The sequence below is a fragment of the Macrosteles quadrilineatus genome, unplaced genomic scaffold (assembly GCF_028750875.1).
Source record: "Macrosteles quadrilineatus isolate MER2022 unplaced genomic scaffold, UCM_ALF_1.0 Scaffold_5__1_contigs__length_97177068, whole genome shotgun sequence".
Taxonomy (NCBI): Eukaryota; Metazoa; Arthropoda; class Insecta; order Hemiptera; family Cicadellidae; genus Macrosteles; species Macrosteles quadrilineatus.
This window is the reverse complement of record NW_026542598.1, coordinates 81,321,504-81,349,039: the sequence shown is the minus strand read 5'-3', so window position 1 is coordinate 81,349,039 and position 27,536 is coordinate 81,321,504. Positions and strand designations below refer to the sequence as shown.

General features: G+C 34.7%; 1 protein-coding gene across 1 annotated transcript in view; it reads right to left on the bottom strand.

The window, feature by feature from the left end:
- The window catches only part of LOC128995983 (digestive cysteine proteinase 1-like), a 69,219-nt gene extending 47,762 nt beyond the window's left edge, over positions 1 to 21,457 (bottom strand). Inside the window, exon 1 of the mRNA XM_054421086.1 lies at positions 21,047 to 21,457. Within this exon, the coding sequence (XP_054277061.1) occupies positions 21,047 to 21,098 (52 nt within the window). The 5' untranslated portion in view covers positions 21,099 to 21,457. The remainder of the gene's footprint in view (positions 1 to 21,046) is intronic.
- Between the last annotated feature and the right edge of the window lie 6,079 nt (positions 21,458 to 27,536).

The window sequence follows — 27,536 nt, the reverse complement described above, 5'->3', positions numbered from 1 at the left end:
ACAGTAAATTTAAAATTCCTATGTTATCCTTATGATGAATAAGTAAACTGTTGTAGTTTGCTTGTTTATGGACGTATTTTGATTAAATTTGGAAAATGTATTAATTTAATACTGAACTATTAACATTTTACAAAAAAACTCAGTTTTACCCTCCCTGTTGCAGCAAAAATAAGTACTTGTTAAACTAATGCTATTTAAATAGGGAATAAATGTGATATTTTTAAGGAGACATTTAAGTGTAAATCCAATCAGGCAAATGGAAATTCGCTTAGTCTGCAGGTTTGCTGCAGCGGGGGTATTTTATTGTTTAAGTGTAGTGGTAGAACATTATGGCTATGGTATAGCCTAAGTAATTATACTATAGCTTCCGTAATTAAAATAACCAAACTTTCTCAAACCGTGTCCCCTTCCATTGCAAACACAAAGCATGAGTACAGTATAAGTTCAATAAGCATTTTATACGCCAATCCCGTACTAAGGACGGGTATTGTGCTAGTAATTTATAAATAAAAAAACTTTTTTAAATGCCACATTTTTATATAGACTAAAATGTAGAAAATAATTTATAAATATGTGGAGAGAACAAAAATACTTGTAAGATTTAAAATGAAGAACGTGGGGTGCATGCAATAGCAAATTTGATTATTATCTTCACCTATTGAACTATTCATATCTATTGGCAGATTAAGCGTTAGTAATTGACTGTCATGATCTGAAAGATTTGTTATATACCCTGTTACTTCTGTGAGAGATTGATCTAAATTGGTAAGAACATTGTCTATCGCTGTTGCTGATGCCCTACTCTAGTGGGGAAGTCTACTAAATAACTAAAACTATAATAAGCAAGAATATTTTTGAAAAACTGGACCTCTGTTTTCACAATTTAAACGTCAGTATTAAAATCCCCCACTAATAATAAAATTTGTCTCATCCTTTAAAGCAACTAGAGTTTCTAACAGCATATCCAATCTATTAAAAAACTCCATATTTTGCATCCGAGGCTTTCCGTATATACATACAAGAACAAACTTAAATTTATTTATTTCACACTTTGCTAAACAACATTCAAAAATTGTATCTTCCGTAAGCTCTTCAAACTTTTTTTTTATTTAAAGGCCTAGCTTGCAACCCCTTCTCTGAAAATATCACCACACCTCCACATGAAGTGGTGGTACAACAATACTCTTAAACTAAATCTTTCTAGATTACCTTTAGTCATATTATGCTCAGTCAAAACTTTGGTTTCATCTCCTCCATTACAATTTCCAACGACTCTTTTCTAGATGACAGGTGTTGAATATTTTGATGAAATATTTTAATTGATTTAAAACTTTGAATGGATGATAATTTTGTTTTTAAATTTTTTGCCAATTTTAAATTTTAGTCAGGTTGACGAGGTTGGTCAGTACTTCAATATGAACCTTTTTAAAAAGGCTTCTTCATGCAGCTTATGAATGCAAACAACTTTTTACATATTGTGGTACACTCTTGAGGTTTCTCTCCTGTGAACCAATGAATGTTTCTTCATATTGTCTATTCGTGCAAAGGATTTTCCACATGTAGAGCACTTATAAGGTCTCTCACCTGTATGAACAAATGTATGTTTCTTAAGATCACTTGTGGCAGTAAAGGATTTTTCACATATAGAGCACTTATAAGGTCTCTCATCTGTATGCACAAATGTATGTTTCTTAAGATCACTTGTGGCAGTAAAGGATTTTTCACATATAGAGCACTTATAAGGCCTCTCATCTGTATGTACAAATGTATGTTTTTTTAATTCACTTTTTGAAGTAAATGATTTTTCACATATAGTGCACTTATATGGTCTCTCACCTGTATGGACCAATGTATGTGTCTTCATATTGTCTTTTCTTGCAAAGGATTTTCCACATGTAGTGCACTTATAGCGTCTCGTATGAATTTGTGTATGCACCTTCTTATGGCTTTGGAGTTGAATGGATTCCCCACATATAGGAGACTTCCCAAAGTGTATCAACAAATGACTCTTTACTTGGTTTAGTTGGAAAAATGTTTTCTCACATGTCAAACATTTAAAGGGACGCTCTCCGGTGTGATATAATATATGGACCTTCATTGCAGATTGAGATGGACAACTTTGCTCACATATTGGACATTTCAGAGGAAAATTTTTAATGTGTGTTAACATTTTTAATCTAGCACTTTTTATCACTATGAATTCCATCACATAAGCAGTCCCTTATTATAAATCTCAAAAAACCATAGGGAATTGTATGAGTTTATATAGTACCAGTTTGTAGGACTTATTAAATGTACAACAGATATTTGATAGGACAGGCTACATCCCTCATTTAACATTTAATCATCTCGTAGTCAAATCTTGATATGAATAATATTAGGTATTTTTCAATACATTTGGGGGATTTTCCCATTTCTCTTGTCTTTCTTCAATCTTCTATTGTTTTATATTAATTCTTAAATCAATATAATCTGCTGCTTTAATTCTTTTAACTGTCTCAACCTACAACAAAAATGTTTGTTATAATTTAAATTCTCGTTTAACAAAATGAATTAATAAATTTAATATGTGTAAGGGAAACAAGATAACATTTAGAGCTGCTCTTCAAAGTATAACACCAGGTATTATCTCAATTAGTTGTTTTTTTTGTTTGTTATTAAGATTAAAATTAGATTCTCTTTTCTGGTGTCTGAACTCATCTCTTGACTTCGGAAAAAGATCATATCTGATTAATCTTACTAATATTATAAATGTGAAAGTTTGTGTGTTTGTTTGTTTTTTTGACGTTCAATCACGCTTTAACTACTGGTCGGATCGGGCTGAAATTTGTAATAATGATAGCACACGTTCCTGATTAACATATAGACATATTCTTATCTCAAGGATCCTTTTGTCCGGCCCAGTGGCTCTGGGGTTTCCCATGTTAACCTTATGAGTATTCATATTTAAAAGGGATTAAAGAATTTTGTCAGCTGTTTCAATTACACAAGTTGTTCTATGATATTTAATACTAGCTGTGTGCCCGTTCTACGCACGGGGATCTTATAGTAGGCCCTAGTCAGTTAAAACCTTCTCATATTAAGAACAGCAGTTAGTTGGTTTGCATATTTGCTGATATGCTGGCAAAACTATTATATATAAACCTTCGCAAATACAGTATATCAAGCCAAAACAAATGCTTCCAATTAAATGTCACCCGGATAGTGTTGGTCCATATGTTAAATCCAATGATTAAACTAACAACATTTTTTATAGATCTGCTTTAATGATATGAGGCATGGCCCTAAGGTAGGCCTATAATTGAAAGTTGCTTTCAAAAATGGTTAAAAGTATTATTAAAGTACTACCTGAACCTCACCATTTAACACTTTATTCAGGTTGACATTTTTATTATCAAAGGTGCTCTTGTCCTTTCAGTGAATCACTGAGAGGTAAGGTCATTAATGCTTTACTAACAAACATAAAAACAAAAATACAGAACTTAATCAGAGGGTTTGCCACGTTTTAAGCATAACAAACTACGTATAAAATTAGGCCTTAAAATCTTAAATTTAAAATCTTTGTTAATGTCATCAAATTTTATAATAAACAATTTATATTTCCTTAGCCCGGAGATGACGCGAAAAACTGTCGAAATGACGGCTCACTATATATAATGAAGTACTATAGAGGATTTAGATTGGTAATTTATAATACATACCCAAGAGATGGGCTATGGACCTATTGGCTGTATGGTCCAGCAATTGCTTCACACGATGAGTAGGAACAGAAAGTGACACATTGGAAAAGCGAGTTTAGCATCATCCGTAAAACTCTGTTACAATTAATCATCCACTGCAGTTGTGATCTTTTACTTTACACTTTACACAACCGCCATTGAAGCGCCGCCAATGAGTGGAAACCTTGTTTGTGAGCTATTGGCGACGATCATTAATAAATTTAAGTTTCCCAGCCCTATCAACACTGATTCAAGGTCTTCTTTCTGGTTATCAAAACTCAAGAACAATTTTATAGACAAAGAATCTCTGGTTCCTGACCTGGATGATGCCTAGTTATTTAGTTTCATTTACGGTTACACTATATTATTGCACTTGCGATTAATTAAATCCGTTTTGTAAGAAAAACGTTTTTAATCTCACTTGGTTGGGATTTGCCTTCAAAATGTGATCGGAAATGGTCGCGGTATTTGTAAACAACATTTGTAAACAACATTTGTAAACATATCAGCGACAGCTATAAAAAATTATCTTGATCCGAACAGCTGTTCGTTATTTCATAGATCATTCTGTGATAAAAATTGGACGAAAACTTGACAAAAATCACACAAAACTGCATTTTTGAACGTCCGTAATGTTATTTACTAAGTAGTGAGGCCATATTTTAATGGCTAAAGACACTCTCGCCAATCCAGTGAATACATTAAAATGACTTGGATCTTGATAGGTACTCTCGTTTTCCTGGAGAAGATTGCGTAAAATGCCATCTTGAGTGTTACAGAAAGACAGACAGACAGACAGAAATTTAGATGAGACTTGTTTCGGCTTCTTTAATGTATAAAACGTAAAAATAACCTGCAAATTTATGATTCTGAGCAATGTACAGACAAAACTCTAATTTTATTTATATAGATTATTAAAAGTTACCGTATAAGGTTCACCACAGGATGCAGCACTATTATTTTATTTTCATATGACAACATAACTAATTTTAACCAAGCCGCAACAAAAGCTGTGATGCCCAATGAAAACAGACAAAGTAGGATTGTTTACAGTCAAGTTTATGATTTTAATTTATAAATAATGTTTTGATACTGTGCGAATATTCGATAATTTACTTTTTTATTGTTTAAGTGTAGTGTTAGAACATTATGGCTATGGTATAAGTATTAAACCATAGCTTCCGTAAATTAAAATAACCAAACTTTCTCAAACCGTGTCCTCTTCCATTGCAAACACAAAGCATGAGTACAGTATAAGTACAATAAGCATTTTATACGCCAATCCCGTACGAAGGACGGGTATTCTGCTAGTAATCTATAAATATAAAGCTCAAATACCACTGATTCACTCATCACAAAATCTCAGAAACCATAAGACCTAGGAACCTGAAACTAGGCAGGCATCTTCCTTTTGAGTAGTAGACGCTCACTAAGAAAGGATTTTACCCTCCGACCTCTGGGCTCCGCCCCAGTGGCTCTGGAGTTTCCCATGTTAACCTTATGAGTACTCATATTTAAATGGAATTAATGAATCTTAACAGCTGTTTCAATTAAACAAGTTGGTTCTGTTCAATGATGTTCAATAGCATTAAAGTTACAAGGATTACCAACAGGGTGCAGCACTATTATTTATTTTACATTAATGACAACAGCTAATTTGCAACCAAAAGGTGAGTGAGCGTAGCGAACGAACTTCAACCAGGACGTCAGGACGTGATTGAGCCATGCGAACGAGATCATCTTGAAAATTAAGAAGTTAAACGGGGCAAAGCCCACGAGTTAAAGCTAGTTTATAAATAAAAAAACTTTTTTAATTGCCACATTTTTAAATGGACTAAAATATAGAAAATAATTTATAAATATGTGGAGAGAACAAAAATACTTGTAAGATTTAAAACGAGGAACGTGGGGTGCATGCAATAGCAAATTTGATTATTATCTTCACCTATTGAACTATTCATATCTATTGGCAGATTAAGCGTTAGTAATTGACTGTCATGATCTGAAAGATTTGTTATAGACCCTGTTACTTCTGTGAGAGATTGATCTAAATTGGTAAGAACATTGTCTATCGCTGTTGCTGATTCCCTACTCTAGTGGGGAAGTCTACTAAATAACCAAAACTATAATAAGCAAGAATATTTTTGATAAACTGGACCTCTGTTTTTACACTTTAAACGTCAGTATTAAAATCCCCCACAAATAATAAAATTTGTCTCATCCTTGAAAGCAACTAGAGTTTCTAACAGCATATGATATCTGAAACTCCATATTTTGCATCCGAGGCTTTCTGTATATACCTACAAGAACAAACTTAAATTTATTTATTTCACACTTTGCTACACAACATTCAAAAATTTTATCTTCCGTAAGCTCTTCTAACTTTTTTTTTAATTTAAAGACCTAGCTTTCAAACCCTTCTCTGAAAATATCACCACACACCTCCACCTGAAGTGGTGGTGCGGCAATACTCTTAAATTAAATCTTTCTAGATTACCTTTAGTCATAATTATGGCTCAGTCAAAACAGCAATATTTGGTTTCATCTCCTCCATTACAATTTCCAAAGACCCTTTTCTAGATGACGGGTGTTGATTATTTTGATGAAATATTTTATTTGATTAAAAACTTTGAATAGATGATAATTTTGTTTTTGAATTTTTTGCCAATTTTAAATTTAAGTCAGGTTGGCGAGGTGGGTCGTACTTCAATATGAACCTTTTTAAAAGGCTTCTTCATGCAGCTTATGAATGCAAACAACTTTTTACATATTGTGGTACACTCTTGAGGTTTCTCTCCTGTGAACCAATGAATGTTTCTTCATATTGTCTATTCGTGCAAAGGATTTTCCACATGTAGAGCACTTATAAGGTCTCTCACCTGTATGAACAAATGTATGTTTCTTAAGATCACTTGTGGCAGTAAAGGATTTTCCACATGTAGAGCACTTATAAGGTCTCTCACCTGTATGAACAAATGTATGTTTCTTAAGACCACTTGTGGCAGTAAAGGTTTTTTCACATATAGAGCACTTATAAGGCCTCTCACCTGTATGCACAAATGTATGTTTTTTTAAATCACTTTTTGAAGTAAATGATTTTTCACATGTAGTGCACTTGTAGGGTCTCTCTCCTGTATGGACCAATGTATGTCTCTTCATATTGTCTATTGTTGTAAAGGATTTTCCACATGTAGAGCACTTATAAGGTCTCTCCCCTGTATGAACCAATGTATGTGTCTTCATAGTGCACATTTGTGCAAAGGATTTTCCACATGTAGAGCACATATAAGGTCTCTCCCCTGTATGAACCAATGTATGTGTCTTCATAGTGCCCATTTGTGCAAAGGATTTTCCACATGTAGAGCACTTATAAGGTCTCTCCCCTGTATGAACCAATGTATGTGTCTTCATAGTGCACATTTGTGCAAAGGATTTTCCACATGTAGAGCACTTATAAGGTCTTTCCCCTGTATGAACCAATGTATGTGTCTTCATAGTGCCCATTTGTGCAAAGGATTTTCCACATGTAGAGCACTTATAAGGCCTCTCACCTGTATGCACAAATGTATGTTTTTTAAAATCACTTTTTGAAGTAAATGATTTTTCACATGTAGTGCACTTGTAGGGTCTCTCACCTGTATGGACCAATGTATGTCTCTTCATATTGTCTATTGTTGTAAAGGATTTTTCACATGTAGTGCACTTATTGGGTTTTGTCTGAATTTGTGTATGCTCCTTCATACGGCTTTGGAGTTTAATGGATTCCCCACATATAGGAGGCTTCCCAAAGTGTAACAACAAATGACTCTTTACTTGGTTTAGTTGGAAAAATGTTTTCTCACATGCCAAACTTTTAAAGGGACGCTCTCCAGTGTGATATAATATATGGACCTTCATTGCAGATTGAGATGGGCAACTTTGCTCACATATTGGACATTTCAGAGGAAAATTTTTAATGTGTGTTAACATTTTTAATCTAGCACTTTTTATCACTATGAATTCCATCACATAAGCAGTCCCTTATTATAAATCTCAAAAAACCATAGGGAATTGTATGAGTTTATATAGTACCAGTTTGTAGGACTTATTAAATGTACAACAGATACATGATATGACAGGCTACATCCCTCATTTAACATTTAATCATCTCACAGTCAAATCTTGATATGAATAATATTAGGTATTTTTAAATACACTTGGGGGATTTTCCCATTTCTCTTGTCTTTCTTCAATCTTCTATTGTTTTATATCAATTCTTAAATCAATATAGTCTGCCGTTTAATTCTTTTAACTGTCTCAACCTACAACAAAAATGTTTGTTATAATTTAAATTCTCGTTTAACAAAATGAATTGATCAATTTAATTTGTGTAAGGGAAACAAAATAACATTTAGAGCTGCTCTTCAAATTATAACACGTATTATCTCAATCAGTTATTTTTTTTTTTTTATTTTTTATTTTTTTTAAGATTAAAATTAGATTCTCTTTTCTGTTCTGAACTCATCTCTTCACTTCTGAAAGAGATCATATCTGATTAATCTTACTAATATTATAAATGTGAAAGTTTGTGTGTTTGTTTGTTTTTTCATTTGTTTGTTTGTTTTATGTTCAATCACGCTTTAACTACTGGTGGGATCTGGCTGAAATTTGTAATGATGATAGCACACGTTCCTCATTAACATATAGACATATTCTTATCTCAAGAATCCTTTCGTGCTCCGGCCCAGTGGCTCTGGGGTTTCCCATGTTAACCTTATGAGTATTTATATTTTAAAGGGATTACAGAATTTTGTCAGCTGTTTCAATTACACAAGTTGTTCTAGATGATATTTAATATTATTAAAAGTTATAAGGTTCACCAACAGGATGCAGCACTATTATTTTATTTTCATATGACAACATAACTAATTTGAACCAAGCCGCAACAAAAGCTGTGATTCCTAATGAAAACGGACAAAGTAGGATTGTTTACAGTCAAGTTTATGTTTTTAATTTATAAACAATGTTTTGATACTGTGTGAATATTCAATAATTTACTTTTTAGCGAATTTCCCTATAGGGAAGTAGCTATTATCGTAGGTGGCACGGTAAGACCTAGGCCCGGGACCGATTTACTTTTTCATTTTGATGTCCCCATAGGCCAAAAACAACATTCGTTAAAATTTTTATATATGTATAAATATTGATAAATACATATATGTGTGTGTGTGTCCGTAAACACGATAACTTGAGTAATTTTTGTCCGATTTTGATGAAATTTGGTTTGAAGGTGTAAGGTGGGATAAACTTTAATGAGCTTGCGAACCAGCATTATTGGACAATGGAAACGGGGTTTAAAGGGGGGGTTGGTTTATGAGGTAAAAATTGGTTTTTCTTATATTTTACCCTATAAACACAAAATTTTCCAATTTTTCTCTAGACCTTTTTAAAGAGCATTTAAAAATCAAATAATTTAGTATAGGCCTATCAAAGTGTTTTTGTACAATTATTGGTTACGAAGAAAATTTAAAAAAATTTTATTAAAATTCACATATTAGGTATTCTTATGGAGATTGTTGTAAAATGTTGTAGTTTGCCAACATGTTGTAGTTTTGTTATTGATATATTTTGATAAAACTTGGTAAGTTTATTTATTTTATACCAAGTGTGTTTAATAAAAACACACTTTTTACCCTCCCTATAGCAGCAAGCCTAGGTACTCATAAACCTAAAGTTAATTAAATACATTTAATTCAAAATCAATTCAGGCAAATGGAAATTTGCTTGGACGGCAGGTTTGCTGCGGCGGGGGTATTTATTGTTTAGGTGTAGTGGTTCAACATTATGGAGATACAATACAATACTAATACAAGGATGATCTTGTAGTCTTGTTAGTGACTAAGGCCGACATGTTCCTTAGACACAGCTGTTAATTTATAGCCCATACACCTAATGGCAACTAAGGGACCTACAGTTTATTGTGGAATCCGAACCACATTTTTTCCTCGTATCTAACGAATTGGTCTAATTATTAGGATAGTACTGCGGATAGTCGTAGTACTCACTAGTGCAGACGTTAATCCACACCAGGGAGCATCGTATCCACAGTGCATCCCTATAAATATCTACAATTCGTAACCTCCCAGTAGCTGGTGCCCATTTTACGCACGAGGATCTTAAAAATACCCCCGCCGCAGCAAACCTGCAGACTAAGCGAATTTCCATTTGACTGATTGGATTTACACTGAAGTGTCTACTTAAAATTATAACATTTATTCTCTACTAGCTGTAACCCGCGGGCTTTGCCCCGTTTAACTTCTTAATTTTCAAGATTATCTCGTTCGCATGGCTCAATCACGTCCTGGTTGAAGTTTGTTCGCTACGCTCACTCACCTTTGGGTTGGAGCTCGTTCGCTACGCTCACTCACCGTTAGGTTGGAGCTCGTTCGCTGCGCTCACTTGCCTTCAGGTTAGCTCGTTCGCTACGCTAACTCGCCTCCAGGTTGAAGTTCGTTCGCTACGCTCACTCACCTTTTGGTTGCAAATTAGCTGTTGTCATAAATGTAAAAGAAATAATAGTGCTGCACTCTGTTGGTAATCCTTGTAACTTTAATGCTATTGAACATCACAGAACAGAACCAACTTGTTTAATTGAAACAGCTGTTAAGATTCAATAATTCCATTTCTCATAAGGTTAACATGGGAAACTCCAGAGCCACTGGGGCGGAGCCCGAAAGGATTTTTGAAATAAGAATATGCCTATATGTTAATCGGGAATGTGAGCTATCATCATGCCAAATTTCAGCCCAATCCGACCAGTATTTTTCGCGTTCACTTGTCACAAACATACATCCATACATCCATACATCTAAACTTTCTCATTTATAATATTAGTAGGATTTAAATAAAATTAGTTTAACTAGTACTTAGGTTTGCTGCATCAGGGAGGGTAAAACTGTTTTTTTTTTTTGTAAAACGTTAATAGTTAGTAAGAAATAAAAACATTTCCAAATTTGATCAAAATATGTTCATAAACAAGCAAACTACAACAATTTACTTATTCTCCATAAGAATAACATGGGAATTTTAAATTTACAATTTTTTGGAATTTTCTCCGTAACCATTAGGCGCATAATAACGCTTCAATATACTAAATTATTTGTTTTTTTAAGCTCTACAAAATGGTTTGGAAATAAATTGCTAAATTTTATGTTTTTTGGGTCAAAAATGGAAAAAACCTATTTTTACCCCATAAAACCCTCCGTAAACCCCCGTTCCCATGGTCCGATCATGCTGGATCGCGAACTCGTTCGAATCAACGTAGGTTTACACGTTTGTACCAAATTTCATCAAATTCGGATCATTTTTGCTTGAGTTATCGTGCTAACGGACACATATATATATGAATTTGAACGGATGGTGTTTTTGGCCTCTAGGGACCTCAAAATGAAAAAAAAAAATCGGTCCCGCGTCCAGGTCTTACCATGAGTACTACGGTAATAGCTTATTCCCTATATGGGAAATTCGCTAATAGTCAGTTGAAACCATCTTATATTAACACGTTCAGCCCGAAGTGTACCACCGGTGGTACACGTCGGAATTTAGGGACTGATTAAAAATACGATACCAAATATAGTAACTTAACCAAAAAGACGAAACTAAATTAACACGTAATATTAATAGGATTTAAAAAAAATCTTTTGATATTGTCTTGTTTGCACTGAAACTTTGTTATAAGTGTGAAATTACGTAGTTTTATGAGTGTACCACCGATGGCGCACGTCGACCGGGGCGTATTTGGGAGTTCCTGCCAATCGACTTACGTCACATGCGCCACACGCTCTACTAGACTTGCAGATGGCACAAGTTGACCAAGCTGGAGGGACCTGTCAGAAAAAATAGGAAAAGATGTGTTTTTTGCTACAAGGACATGGCAAAAGAAAAAGGTACCGAAACAGCTAGGAAGCTAGCAAAAAGAGTAGTAACTTTCTGCAATGAATGCGAAGGAAACCCATTTATGTGTATACAATGTTTTAATAAGAACCACTAAGGACTAAAGACATGGACTTACTGTGTTTCAAATTGTAAATCAATTATTAGGGATGTTACATTCATGGCATTTTACTTTTCTTATTGTAACTCATAACAATAAACAAGCAATCTTTATATAATAACTAGCCTACATTAGGAAACAATATTTTACATTTTTACACAATTTGGATAATACTGAAGCATTTTTGTATTCAATAAAACTTGTTCTCATTAAATTAATTTGTTATTTAATTCCCTATTAAACATTAGGTATAATATAAGGTAAAAATGTAAGTGTAATAAAGTTCTAAGAAACGGGACTATTTTTCAAAGCATGGTTTGGTCAAAAAATAATTGCACGTGTGCCACAGGTGGCCACAATGTGTTTTTATAAGCCTAAACTACGAATAAACAGTTTATATATCTCAGAAAAGCTCCGAACACACTTCTAAAAAGCATCAAATCAAATGGAAACAATGCGCCACCGGTGGCACTTGTCGGAGTTTTTGAAAGTTGGCCGTGCGCCACCGGTGGCGCTTGTCGGAGCTATGGTAAGTTCAAAAACTGACAACTAATTTCCGTCGGGCTGAACGTGTTAAGAACAGCAGTTGGTTTGCATATTTTTAGATATGCTGGCAAAACTATTATATATAAACCTTCGCAAATACAGTATCTGACAGTTTCAAGCCAAAACAAATGCTTCGCAATCAAATGTCACCCGGATCGTGTTGGTCCATATATGTTAAATCCAATGATTAAACTAAAAAAGCTTTATAGGCCTAGATCTATGTGGTATATCCCTAAGGTAGGCCTTTAGTTGAAAGTTACTTTCCACAATGCTTAAAGTATTTAAAGAACTAACCTCAACCTCACTATTTAACACTTTATTCGGGTTGACATTTTCATTATCAAAGGTGATCTTGTCCTTTTTGTGACACTGAGAAACAAGATAACACGTGTCTGCAATTGACTGGTCGTTTCTTAATAACGTATCTAATGGTAGGTCTTTTGAGTTATTCATGGAAAAGTTCCGTGAAAAATTAGATTTATGTATTCCCATCAAACCGGTAAAGAAAAATCCTCATGTAAAGCGCCGTGGAACTGGAAATGCTTGGTTCACAAATGACCTCCGTCAGCTTCGTGAAGAAACTTTAACATGTTACCATAATTTATTATGGGCGTCCAAGTACAACATCAATGTGGGATTCTTCAAGCAGACCTACATGGATGCTAGGAATCATACTATAAAGCAGCCATTAAAGAAGCTAAACTTCACTTTAACGCCAAGTTTATCGAATCGTCCTCCAACAAATGTAAGACAGCCTGGTCTGTCATAAATTCAGCTAGGATTAGCTCCAGCAAGGCGGGCGTTGTACCCATAACTGCAGATGAATTCAACCATTACTTCATCTCATCTGTGGCGGATGTTCAGAAAACTGTCAATCTCAATCAACCTGCTTCTACTTACCTGCTCAACAATTTTGCTGTACCCGAGGTCACCTTCAGATGGAAGCCAGTGAGCTGTGATGATGTCGCAAAGTTGATACTAAACATGAAAAGTGGAAATTCCAAAGACATATATGGTATCAATAGTGATTTTGTAAAGGAAGTGGCCCACTGTATAGTGGCACCACTTACACATTGCATAAATGATTGCTTCACTAGTGGTGTCTACCCCTTGTGCCTGAAATCCTCAAAAACTGTACCAATCTACAAGAAAGGTGACACTAGTTCTCCAGGAAGCTACCGGCCGATCTCTGTGGTGCCTTGTTTTTCCAAAATCGTTGAATCAGCAATGAAACACCAGGTAAATGAATTTTTTGAGACAAATTTTTTGTTTTCCAAATTTCAGTTTGGTTTTCGGAGAGGACTGTCTACTGTGGATGCGGTCGAGAGCCTTGTACAGAAGGTTGTAGATGGTTTTGAAAACCACTCACATACTTTAACAACTTTATGTGACCTTACCAAGGCTTTCGATTGCGTTCCGCATGAGATACTCCTCACGAAATTAAGGCATTATGGCATTGTTGGTGTGGAGCTTAGCCTATTTCAATCTTACTTAGAAAATCGCTCGCAGAGAGTATTGTTCAATAATGCCCTCTCTGACGTAGCTCTGATCAAAAGTGGAGTACCGCAGGGTTCGGTACTGGGCCCATTCTTGTTCCTTGTACATGTAAATGATCTCTCTTCAAACATAGATGTAAACTCAGTTGTCTTTGCAGATGATACAACCTTTTTTTGTAGTGGTTCTAATGTAAATAGCCTTGTATTGTTAATGAATAATGCTCTAAATGATGCTAACTCTTGGTTTGAAACAAATGGGTTGCTTTTGAATGACTCTAAAACCCAGAATATTTTATTCACTCTTGGTAAACCTGATCTTGGGCTTTTAGATGTGGAAAAAAATGTCAAACTTTTGGGAATCTGGCTTGATTCTTCTCTCTCTTGGTCTTCCCATATTGAATCCCTGTGTGTTAGGCTCAACAGGGTAATTAATCTGTTAAGAAAACTTAGAAATCTTGTTCCTAAGCCATATCTGAAAATATCTTATTATGCTTTTTTTAATGGCATCTTGAGTTATGGTCTGTTATTGTGGGGAAATGGAGCAGATGTCAAAAAACTTCTTGTGCTACAGAAAAAGGCCGTTAGGATTGTAAGTGGTGCGCCCTTGGATGCACATTGCAGGCCTCTGTTTCAGTCTGAACAAATACTGACTATTGTAAATATGTATATTTTTGTCTGCTTGGTACGAGTTAAAACAAAACTAGAGAGTTACACGTGTAGAAGCTCGGTGCACTTGCATGTGACCAGAAACAGTAATCTGCTAGATTTACCTTTTGTGAGACTATCCAAATCAAAAAAGTGGTTTAGTAATGTAGGTATATCAATGTTTAATAAACTTCCTAGCACAGCACGTGATGTTAGCATGAGTAGGTTTAAGCATGTTTTGCATGAGTGGCTTGCACAAAGGCCCTTTTATAGCCTAGAGAATTATTTTCAGGAAGATTTTAGTAGCATGTTATTTTGACATGCCAACGGTTACTCAATGCCTGTAATTCTCTTATTTATTTGCATGTTGAGTATTGACCATATGACCATATGATCTGTATGAACAATTGTTGACCTTTTACTGTCTTGTTTCTGATAAGCTCGATGCTTGCATAGCTACATTTTTATTTTTTGATCCATTATGACTGCCCAGACAAATGTTTTGTCTATTTATGTTTTACCGGTATCTAGTTTTATTTTCTTGGTTGAACTTGAACCTCATTTGTTGTTGACTTTGTCATATGCATGTACCTTGCAAATTACGGCAATAAAAAGTTTCTGATTTCTGATTTCTAAGGACATTAATGCGTTACCAACAGACACACACACAAAAATGCAGAACTTAATTAGGGAATTTGCTACGTTTTGAGCATAACAAAGTACATATAAAATTAGTATTTGAAATCTTTGTCAATGTCATCAAATTTTATCATAACAATTTATATTTGCTTGGACCGAAGATGACCCGAAATGCTGTCGAAATGACAACCTACTATATGAAATGAAGTACTATAGACCATTTAGATTGGTAATTTATAATAAAAATTACCAAAATAGGCCACGAAATATTGATACATTAACAACGTAAATCGTAAACAATTCATGGTGGTTTGCTGAACGAATGTTTCACTTAAATGAGTTATTATTTTCTTAGCATAAACTAACATTTTGGAATCCAGACAGAAAAAGCACAACTTCAGTTAAGACATCAATTAAATTGGTTTTGGATTTTCTCGTAAAAAGTGATCGGCAATAAAAGCTATTTCCCATTAATTGCTTTATTCGTAAACAACTTTTAATGTAAACTTATTGGTATCAGTTTGAAAAAAAAACAACCTTAAACAAACAACTTTTCTTATTTAGCCTAATAGATTACGTAGGGTCACTAAACAATGATTTTTTTTTTTTTTTAGATTTACAACAGCTTGGCCTCACCAAGTCTATAAAACTTGTCGGTGAGGTCCAATTGATACAATATAAGGTTAACAAAAAAAATAATTTACATTTTTTTTCTTTTTTTGAACAAAGATTTCTTAATGTGTACTATATTTCTACGGCGGTTTGTGACAGGCACTTTAACTTAAAACAAAGTAGTTGGCAGCACACTAGAAAATCTAAAATGTAGTGACATAAATATTGCTTTATAATCTACGGAATTCTTTTGGATTGCTCATGTTTGGTCCTCTTTGTTTTTCATGGTTCGTAGACCATGTTTGAACTGTTTGTTTGTTTGCACAGCAGACTGGCACTGGCACGTATATATATATGATAGGTGATAGGTATATCTATTAACTCGCCTTTGGCTCGCTGGGGGCTCCGCCCCCAATTTAATATTTTGGGGGTTGGGGTGTTGTATTTGTAAAATTTAACTTTTCGTAATGGGCGCAATACCTAATATCGTGTCAAATTTCAGATTTCCACCTAATCTGGAAAAAACATTTTTTTTCATTGTCTTATTGTGTCCACTTGCCCAGTGCGTACACGTACCCCACTTCACCCTAATTTAACCTAACTTAACCAAACCTAACCTTACCTAATCCAACCCATGCTCAGGTTTGTTATTTAAAACTACTTCTGTGAAGCTGCCAATTACTTCACCAATAATGCATGTGTGTGTGTGTAGCCTACTGTGGAGCGCGCACCCGTGTTTGGGGGGGGGAGGAGAGGGGCATTGAACTGTAACTGTTGAGCACGCGGGTGGGGGCAGGGAGCGAGAGAGATGCAATTAATGTTTAGTTGCATTTTGCAAGGTTATTTTAAATTGCATATAAACGGTTAAAAACGATCGCTAATTTACATAAATTGTATAGCCTACCAATCGAAAGATGAGGCTCTAAACTTTCATTTTATTACATAAATAACCTTTATAACACTGATGGATCAATATAACTTAGCGATACAGTGGAAGAAAAATTTGCGCGAAGTCAGTTATGTAGGCCTAAGCATCACAAAACTACCAAAAATGGACATTTTCAATAAATAATAGCAAGGGGTATTTTTAGCCTATGGAACAGCGGGTGGTACCACTGCATCCGGCAGTTTATTTTCTATATTGAGATATATAAATTATATCGATATCTTTATAAATAACTCAAATAGAAAAAAAATACCTCAGCCACCTTTTTACGTGTATCTGAACTGGCAGCGCGACTATTATAGTCGTGGTAGTAATTCACATATGTTTCAATAAAATTTATAACATGCCGTTATAATTTAAAAAATTAAAAGGTTGCCGTATGTTGCACAACCTGCGCCAACGTCATCACTTGTTGTTTACGTGCAATTTATCTTCTTCACCTGTTCACAAGCTTATGGGAATTTTACCGTTTTTTAGTTTTTTGGCCATAACTAAGCCAAAAAAAATAATAAATTGAATGTTTTTACTTTTATACTAGGAGAAACCCGTCGAAATCGACGGTTAGGGGCCTCTTCGTTTATATGGGCGTGCGGCTTCATTGGCAACAATAATGCAAATAAATGACATAGCAAAGTGGCATTTCCAAAAAGAAAGAATACTGTAAATTGGCTGTTACGTAAATATTAATGTTAAAATGCATTGTTAATCAACGTATCGTATAAAGGATTAAATGTGGTCTAGTTTAAAAGGAATATGACCTTTCTGTCATAACAGTAGCTGATCAAATAGTATTTACTCATTGGGCCATTTTTTACAGCCAAAATGTCGTGTTATTTTCAAAAATGCTACCAACCCAGTGGGTCACGGTCCGTAATATAGGCCACTGCAAATAATTTGTCAAAGATAGGTACCGGTACGATTCTAGGCAAGGTTTCTGTGTTCGGATGTTATTAGACACGATAAGAGCTCAATGAACTTCTTCTACAGATAATTAATCTGTTGGGGAAATATATAAGCCGAATTATAAATGCGAGTTTGGGCATTTTGTAACTTTATAAGTAAGTTACATAGTATTTTTAGGCTGCTGCTCAGTCCACTTAAGACTATATTTTTTAGAGATAAATTAAATGGTGTTTGATGCTGAGTAGCGATATTTAACATGCAGAACCCTCTTCGTTAGTCTAATAACATTCAAAGGCTCTCTAAAAGTTGAAGTTCTTATTTGTACACATACCTTTATTATGTTTTCACTAAGCTGAATAAATACATCGAAGTAACCACTCTGAAATGTTTGCAGTATATTGCAGTTTTCCAGCTTAATGACTTTTTAAATCATGCACATATGTCTACATAAATATTGTAAAATGTTGCTGTACACTAATATTAATTTAACAAAATATGGACACGGCTAATATGGACAACGTGCCCTTCGGCATTTTTTGTATTATTTTGTATTGTATTACACAATCAAAGACTTTTCCAATGATTGAAAATATCTATGACAATAATCTCATGAACCTATGATGATCTGTCTAGAATAATATGATAAAATATACGGTAGGCAAAAGTGGTAATAAAGGCAGACACCAACCCGTACAATAGATATAAGAGATAGTTCGATACGAAATAATTGTAAAAGTTACTATAAAATGATTGTCAACTGATTTTGTAATGGAACGTTATATTGCAAAACATGGCATGATACAGAAGAAAATCAATTTTTAAACCAGTAAATAACATTACAAATACTTCTTTTTAGACAATTCAATAGCTCCCAATAAACGTGTGTTGTTTAAAATACAATTTAAGAATTAACAGCTGTTTAATTCAAAAGTATTATCCACATGATGAAAATGTAAACAAATCTGTGGAGGGATCTTTAAAGGCTTCTGGGGCAGAGCCCTAACGGGATTCACCTCGTGTTTCTTTTGGTAACTTATCTAGAGACCAAGACCTTTCTTTGGACACCTCTACCAAGTTTCTACGCCCAGTCGTTCTCTCAAATTAGTGGAGACAAAGTTTCCAATTAAATGTTTAGATTCCCCCATGTTAATCTTATGGGAGAAAATCCAACTTTGATGGAAGATCCTGCCCAAACTAATAACAATTTCAAAAAATTAAAAAGACTTTGCAAACTACAGATCAGGGCCATTCTTTTGACACTTTAATGATCAAAATCGGTCCAAAAATGAGGGAGGAGTTCTGTTTACAAAAATCGGCTTAGCGTATTATATATATAGATGTACAGAAATAACATTTTATGATACCTTGGATTTCATATAAAAAATTTTCTGCATTTGCAGCGCAGTTTAGCTTTCAAATTGGGAAAAAAAAAATTTTGTTTTTTTCTTTGTTTCAAAAATTATTTTTTCAACTAAACTTAGGCCTACTTGAAATTTTACCATTTTCAGATTCTTCATTATATTTTACGAACAATTCAAGTAGGCCTAAGTAAATGGTTCATATGGTTTACTTTATTAGTTCAATTTATATGAATTTTCAAAAATATGTCAGCAAGAGCAAAATCACTAAATTAATGTTTAGGAAATTTGTAAAAAAATTATGTATTACTTATGTTGTCAAACTCAAATTAACACTTGCGAGTAATAGGCCTACTGGCAATAATATTATTTTACAGATACAAAATAGGTACTGAGGCTAATGACGTATTAAGCTGTAAACAAGAATATTGAACACGCAATGTTGCAGTAAGTAAGTTAATTACATCGCCTCAACTCCAGTAGCTCAACTCAGTCAAACATTGAAATAACTTATAAAGAAAACATAGTGACGCGAAATTAGTAGAATAGATTTCAGGTGGTGCACGCTCTACTGGTGGCCTTGACTGGTGAGTACACTCGGCCGCTCGCACGCACAATTTATTGGTGAGTTATTGGCTGATTCACACGAATTAAAACTTAACTTATAGGCTATCGTGTTTGTAGTAGCCTACTTTTTACAAAGTGCAAAAACAATTATCAATTATCAATTATCAATTATTTAAGATGGGGACGCCACTATGTGCGTATTTTAACCCAAATATGAGTGAAGGATGAGTGTAGGATGAGTGGCGCGATCTTGTAGTCTTGTTAGTGACTAAGGCCGACATGTTCCTTAGACACAGCTGTTAATTAATAGCCCATACAGCTAATGGCAACTAAGGGACCTACAGTTTATAGTGGAATCCGAACCACATTTTTCCTTGTAATTTACGAATTGGTCTAATTATCAGGATAGTACTGCGGATAGTCGTAGTACTCACTAGTGCGGACGTTAATCCACACCATTGAGCATCGCATCCACAGTGCATCCCTATAAATATCCACAATTCGTGACCTCCTAGTAGCTGGATTACAGGACGACGCCACCCGTCCCAGTCTTAACAGTAACTTAACAGTAGCTGGAGATAAGTTAAGTGTTTTGAGAGAGCTTTGCCTGTCAATCCGTAGGCAGCGCCACCAGCATTGCCATGCACTCAGCATAGCAACGCTAGTTGCGCTGCCTACGGATTGACAGGCAAAGCTCTCTCAAAACACTTAATGGTTTTTATCATGCGGTTGGCGTTCTGGGTTATAGTAGTAACTTTTAAGTATGTTTTCTGTGGTAGGCTACGCTTATAGATCAACAACTCGATTTGAATCGAGTTAAAATTTTACTTATTTTAAGTTACTTACTTATTTTAAAAAATTTTTTTTTTTTAATTTTTAAAATTCGAGTTAAGTTAATGAACATTAACTTATAACCTAAACATTACCTTCCTTATCTAACCTAACTTCAAACACTTAATACAGTCACAAATCCACATAACACCCAACCTAACTACCTCACATGTCTAAATAAGAACTGAAGTAATAAAATTCAAAAAATCGTAGTTAACTTAGGCCTAATTCAGTTTTTGTGACAGCTGAAACATTTTTGCACCGTTGTTTTCGGGTAAAAATCTAACTTAGTTTTTAATGATAGGTAGCCTAGGCTATATAGATTAGGCCTACCTATTATATAGGCTAGATTAGGCTTATAGACCTAGTACCTACTCTTGGTCACCCTCATCACAATAATTTCCAAAATATTGATTATTTAACGATATTTTCAATTTAATAATTTCAATCGATATTAAGTTGTTTAGCATAACTTAAGTTAACTTAGCCCAGTTAAGAAACTGTAGGCTACCCAAGAAGTTTTTCGTGCGCATTAAAATCACTGATTTCTAGTATTTGTCCTGATTTTCAAGGTGAAATCTAGGCGTTTCCTCCAAAAAGTGTTGAAAATAGACTAACTAGGTCTAGTCTAATTTTGGTAGCCTAAGTTAGATAGGCTAAGGCAAAAAAATGCAATACCCAATATAAGTAGCCTATGCCTAGGCCTAGTATAAGTTCAGTATTATTTTAAGTTATACCGTAAAAAAACTTACCATGTGCCAAACAAATCCCAGCAAGACAAATTATATTGAGTACGTTTGTCATGTCGCCAAATTTAATACAGTGGGACGATTTCAAAAATGCATTTGTCCTGTCCTGACAATTATAAAATCACTGTCTTAATTAACTAAGTTAATCCTGAATTCAATAAAAGTTATGTTACTAAAAACACAGGATTAAGAACTTTATTAACTTGCCCACTTCTTAATGGCAGAATGTCAATAATATAATGCAATGGAGATTGGGAGATTAGCCAAGAAAGGCGCAAACAAACACACAAACACTGGTGAAGTTTAAGTTTTGAATTGAACTTCTTCTTAAACCAAACCAAACCGAACCGAAACCGAACTGAAACTGAAGACTATGGGTACGTCCACAATGCACGCTGGTTTTCTGAGTCAGACTCGGCGCGCTTATCATCATCCCATGCTAGTAAACGTAAGCGGCCATAGTGCACCTGCGTGCCGATTTTCTGCGCGCAGGCAGTCTGACTCAGATTTTTACCGGAATGAATTGTTCATTGGCAGGTTTCAGACAACCTGCTTATATCGGACTGTTGATTTTTGTTTTTGTATTGAGTGTATAGGTTTTTCATTACATTAACCATGGATATCGACAAATTGCTATCAAAACGTTCAACACGTTCCAGCAAATTGCAATAAGCGCATCAAAGTGCATAATTTTTAACAAATATAGTAACATTGTACCTTAAATTTATCTGCTGATTTAATTAAATTGTTTGTAATATTGAATTTTTACAAAATAAGCAGTTTAACTTACGGAAATAAAATTAGTTACTTCAACGGGACATGCTATTTCAAGGTTTTTTTTATATTTTCCCCAGTTTTTGGCAAGCTTGTGCTCATTTTTAAGAAGGTGTTCAAGCTCATTCTTAAATATAAAAAACCCTGTTGTCGTCTGCAAGAACCCAGACAGCACACTTTATCCCAGGGACATCCCATAGTAGTCCCATATGTCCTGAGAATGTCTCGGGATATGTACGCTATCCTCAGGATATCAGGTATCCCGCAAAATCCCGGGACGAGTACGAAATCCACAGGATATCCTACAATATACCGTAATGTCCCGGGATTTGTAAGTTAACCTCAGGATATCCTGTAAAGTCCCGGGATATGTACGAATGCCATAGGATATCCCAGAATGTCCCATGAAATCCCGGGACATGTACAAAATCCACTGGATATCCTGTAATGTCCCGGTAATAAACTGAAGAAAAAAAATACTACCACTGATGAAATGTATATCTAAATTTAAATGTTCAACAAGGCCAATATTTAATAATTTGTTTTTTTCACTAGCGCTTTCAGAAGCTTGGTTTCCATCTTCAGGCTGTGTACAAAAAGTAAATATTTACTTAATAAATTAATTTTAAACAAAGTTAAAACAGATGATTTAAAGGATATTGGAAAAATAAAAAATAATATTAGAAAAATTAATCTTTTGAATTTTGGATATATTACAGTGTTGTTCTTGATGTAATTATTTTCAGTAATTCCGAATTTATAATTGGGCCGTCTTCATTATTTAACAAATAATTTTGGTCTGTTTTTTTTTTCTAAAAATAAGATTCCCACGCATTAAGATGTTGAGGTTTTATAATTTGTTTTAAAAGTTTAAGGTTTCCCAGATTGAAAATATGTCTTGTTAATACTGTGGCTAGCAAGGGCTGACTTAACTTTACTGACATATTACTACCACTGAGTTCAAGAAAACTAGAGTTCTATCATAGTTGTGTGAAATGTGAATTTAATTCTAACTTTAAATTAATAAAACAACCAAAAACTAATTTTAATCATATAACAATCAACTATAACAGTGCTAATCTAATGGTAATTAAATAATCTATATTCAAATACCAGTATCCTCTCCAACTACCAGAAAAACAATTCAACTACTTGAGGCCTAAACAGATTAACAGAATCATATTATAGCCTATACTGGGGTAGTATCAAAAATATTTTAAGTATTGCGACCATTGCAACTGTCGGCTACTCTTTCACCACTTGAAAACACCCATAATCATCAAGCGCAGATAGCTCAGGAGGTAAGGTAAGAGGCTCATAAGGCGAAGGTACCAGGTTCGAGACCCGTCTGGGCCAAAAACTTTTTTCTCTTCTTCAAAATTTGTGTTTATTAACTATTTAATCAATTTACTAAACTTATAATTAAGCTTTTCATACTAAATCTATATTATTTTGTGTTTTTTATGTTCAGGCCCAGACCACACTTTATCCCAGGGACATCTCAGTAGTCCCATATGTCCTGAGAATGTCCTGAGGACTACCCTGGGATAACCTCGGATGTCCTACGGATATGCGTGTGAGCTTATCCGTAGGACATCCCCGGGCGGGGACATTACGCATTCCTGTGGATATCCTGGGATATCCCAGGTTGACCATAGGACCACTATGGGATATCTTGCATATCCTGTCGCAATATCCGTGGGATGTCCTGAGGAGAAAGTGTGCTGTCTGGGAAGGTATAATAATACCTATGTATAAAACCTGTATAAAATATGTATAAATATGTATAAAACATGTATGTATCAATGTACAGTATCCCTTAAATAGGTCTCAACGTGGTCTCAACACAGACAGGTCCGGCTGACAACCTGCTTGCATTATGGCCACCTCATCTGAGGCAGACACTCGGCACCGAAAATCTGAATCTGACTTCATGCTCATACCAGCGTGCATTGTGGACGTACCCTATGACTATGACCACAGCCACCTCTAATATGACTCGGCCTCAGTGTTTCACCATTGACTTTATATATCTACACGTAGAGATATAAAGTCAATGGTTTCACGTACTGTGCGACTGTGCGAGCGACGTCCACTAATTGGTTTCGGCAAGAGCAAGTAGACTGATCGACTGACTTGGCGAATTTCCCATATACTAGTGGCTTGTAGGGGCAATAGCCCCTATATATATGTATATATTATTTTCTTGCATTTTAGGGCTACACACTTATATAATAAAAATCAAAAACATATATAACAAAGTACCCTTTTAGTAATTATTTTATTTTTCATGACGACATGTTTCGGATCGAACTATGTCCATTATCAAGTCATTTTTACCATAACCTCTTTCTTTTTTTTATGTATATATATATGTATATGTTTTTTAATATGTATATATATATATATATTCTAGTTGAATGATAATTATTTTGTACAAATTATTAGTCTCATGGGTTACACTATCTTGAAAAATTGTTTAACATTTTTATATGTTATAATATGTATGATAGTTATTACATAGCTGTATAATACCACATGCATTAATGCACGTGTGTGTGTGTGTGTGTTTAATGCATGTAATGCATTTTGATGTCTGCTCTGTTTGAAATAAAAATTCCAAAGGACTGTTTATGCGGTGTGTTTATAATTTAAACTTTCTGATCATAATACAGCTAAACAACATTTTCAATAGTATTCTTCATGATTATTAATTAAATACATATAAAATTCGTTGAATATAGACAAATTCACTTTGAAAAAACACATAGAGATAATGGGTCATCCTCCAAATTGTAAAATGCAAAATCTCTCTGTTTTACAGTACCTATCCATATATTAGTAGATTCCATGGTCTTTATTTGGTAGTATTTTAACATAATCTGACCGCTTTACCGGCTAAAAGCAACATAAAGCTGGCCACTGGGTAAACACTGGGTTTTTTCAAATAAATGCCAACTTTTGTGAAGGTTTGGCCTTGCGCTTTATTTATAGTAATAGCGAAAGCTAATCGCAATGGGAATTGAATCCTTGTAAACTTAAACGGCATATTAGGATCCGTAGATATTAGTTTGGTTTTTGGCAGGGCCGGTTTAACCCATACGCGAACTACGCGGCCGCATATGGCGCCACGAAAAAGTGGCGCCGTGGCGCCAACGGAACATTTTTTTTACGTGAACAACGTAATTTTGTTTATTTTTGCTCAGAGTTCAAGTATTCAAAGCACCACAATAAAGGCATTTATTCTGTTTGTACCAACAGCTTTTGAAAATTTTGTATATTTGTACAGCACTACAACTCAAGGACTCAATGCCATTTTCAGTTTCGATTTGAACTGAGCTGACGCTTGGCAGTCGGCAGCGTCAGCGCCAGCGCGGCACCTTTGGGTTTCATTTCACGAATCACTCATGCTCGAGATAAGCAAGCGCGCAGCGCCACTTGTCACAATCAGAACACAGACAACTTCCCCTCACTCCTTTCTGCCTCTGATCCTAGAGCAGAGCACTACGTTGTATTGCACTCTTTTAGTTGTATACGTAGGTGCGTAGGCCTATACCGTATCGGTATCGTATTGGCATTGTTTTGATTCATGATTGTTGATAAGCGAATTATTACGAGTGTTTTAAGTTTAATTTATAATTAGCACATTAAATAAAAAGAAAGTATAAACTGAATGAGTGAGTAAAACATATTGCGAGCCGAAACTATGAAAACAATGGCAGAAAAAAAACCGTCTGGCACTTATCATAGAAAGCGTAAGGCGAATTTGGAAGAGGAAGAAAAAAAAGCCAAATCAATGAGTAGACTTTTGTAGAAAACATCTGGGGCACATTTCATAATAAAGTACAAACTAATATTATTAGTAAATCAGCGGATCGCCCAATGCAAATCTAATGGAAATTACAAGTTACAAGTTGTAACTTGTAGTTTATTATGAAATGGGCCCCTGGTGGCGAGTCCAGTCAGCCCAAAGAAGTCACGATAGAAGACGGCAATGACGTAGGTATTTATTTATTTATTTGCCAAGGAAAGATTAAAACAAGCAGCTGATCACAAACGGCAAACATTACGTCATTGCCGTCTTCTATCGTGACGTCATGCTTGACGAGCATTACATTACGGCCTGTTTTTTTTTAGTGTGTCCTTGGTTTTGCTATAGTTTATATGATGAGTAAAAGTGTATAAATGTCACATTTCTGCGAATAATAAACAGCCTTTTATTGCAAGTAAGTATTCTTCTACCTAAACTTTAGAAAAAATTCTTCCCAAAATTATTGGGAAAAATTCACAAATACGGTTAAGTTATGGGTTACGGTTCATGGGTTTGGGGGGGGGGGGATTCTCCCAGACAGCACACTTTCTCCTCAGGACATCCCACGGATATTGCGACAGGATATGCAAGATATCCCATAATGGTCCTACGGTCAACCCGGGATATCCCAGGATATCCACAGGAATGCGTAATGTCCCCGCCCGGGGATGTCCTACGGATAAGCTCACAGCATATCCGTGGGACATCCGAGGTCATCCCAGGGTAGTCCTCAGGACATTCTCAGGACATATGGGACTACCATGGGATGTCCCTGGGATAAAGTGTGGTCTGGGCCTGAACATAAAAAACACAAAATAATATAGATTTAGTATGAAAATCTTAATCATAAGTTTAGTAAATTGATTAAATAGTTAATATACACAAATTTTGAAGAAAAAAACGAGAAAAAAGTTTTTGGCCCAGACGGGTCTTGAACTTGGTACCTTCGCCTTATGTGCCTCTTACCTTACCTCCTGAGCTATCTGCGCTTGATGATTATGGGTGTTTTCAAGTGGTGAAAGAGTAGCCAACAGTTGCAATGGTCGCAATACTTAAAATACTTTTGATACTACAGTATATAATATGATTCTGTTAATCTGTTTAGGCCTCAAGTAGTTGAATTGTTTTTTGGTATTTGAATATAGATTATTTAATTACCATTAGATTAGCACTGTTAAAATTGATTGTTATATGATTAAAATTAGTTTTTGATTGTTTTATTAATTTAAAGTTAGAATTAAATTCACATTTCACACAACTTTGATAGAACTCTAGTTTTCCTGAACTCAGTGGTAGTAATATGTCAGTAAAGTTAAGTCAGCCCTCGCTAGCCATAGTATTAACAAGACATATTTTCAATCTGGGAAACCTTAGACTTTTAAAACAAATTATTAAACCTCAACATCTTAATGCGTGGGAATCTTATTTTTAGAAAAAAAAACAGACCAAAATTGTTTGTTAAATAATGAAGACGGCCCAATTATAAATTCGGAATTACTGAAAATATTTACATCAAGAACAACACTGTAATATATGCAAAATTCAAAAGATTAATTTTTCTAATATTATTTTTTATTTTTCCAATATCCTTTAAATCATCTGTTTTTACTTTGTTTAAAATTAATTTATTCAGTAAATATTTACTTTTTGTACTAGTGTAAACACAGCCTGAAGATGGAAACCAAGTTTCTGAAAGCGCTAGTGAAAAAAAAAACAATTATTATACATTGGCCTTGTTGAACATTTAAATTTAGATATACATTTCATCAGTGGTAGTATTTTGTTCTTCAGTTTGTTACCGGGACATTACAGGATATCCAGTGGATTTTGTAAATGTCCCGGGATGTCATGGGACATTCTGGGATATCCTATGGCATTCTTACATATCCCGGGACTTTACAGGATATC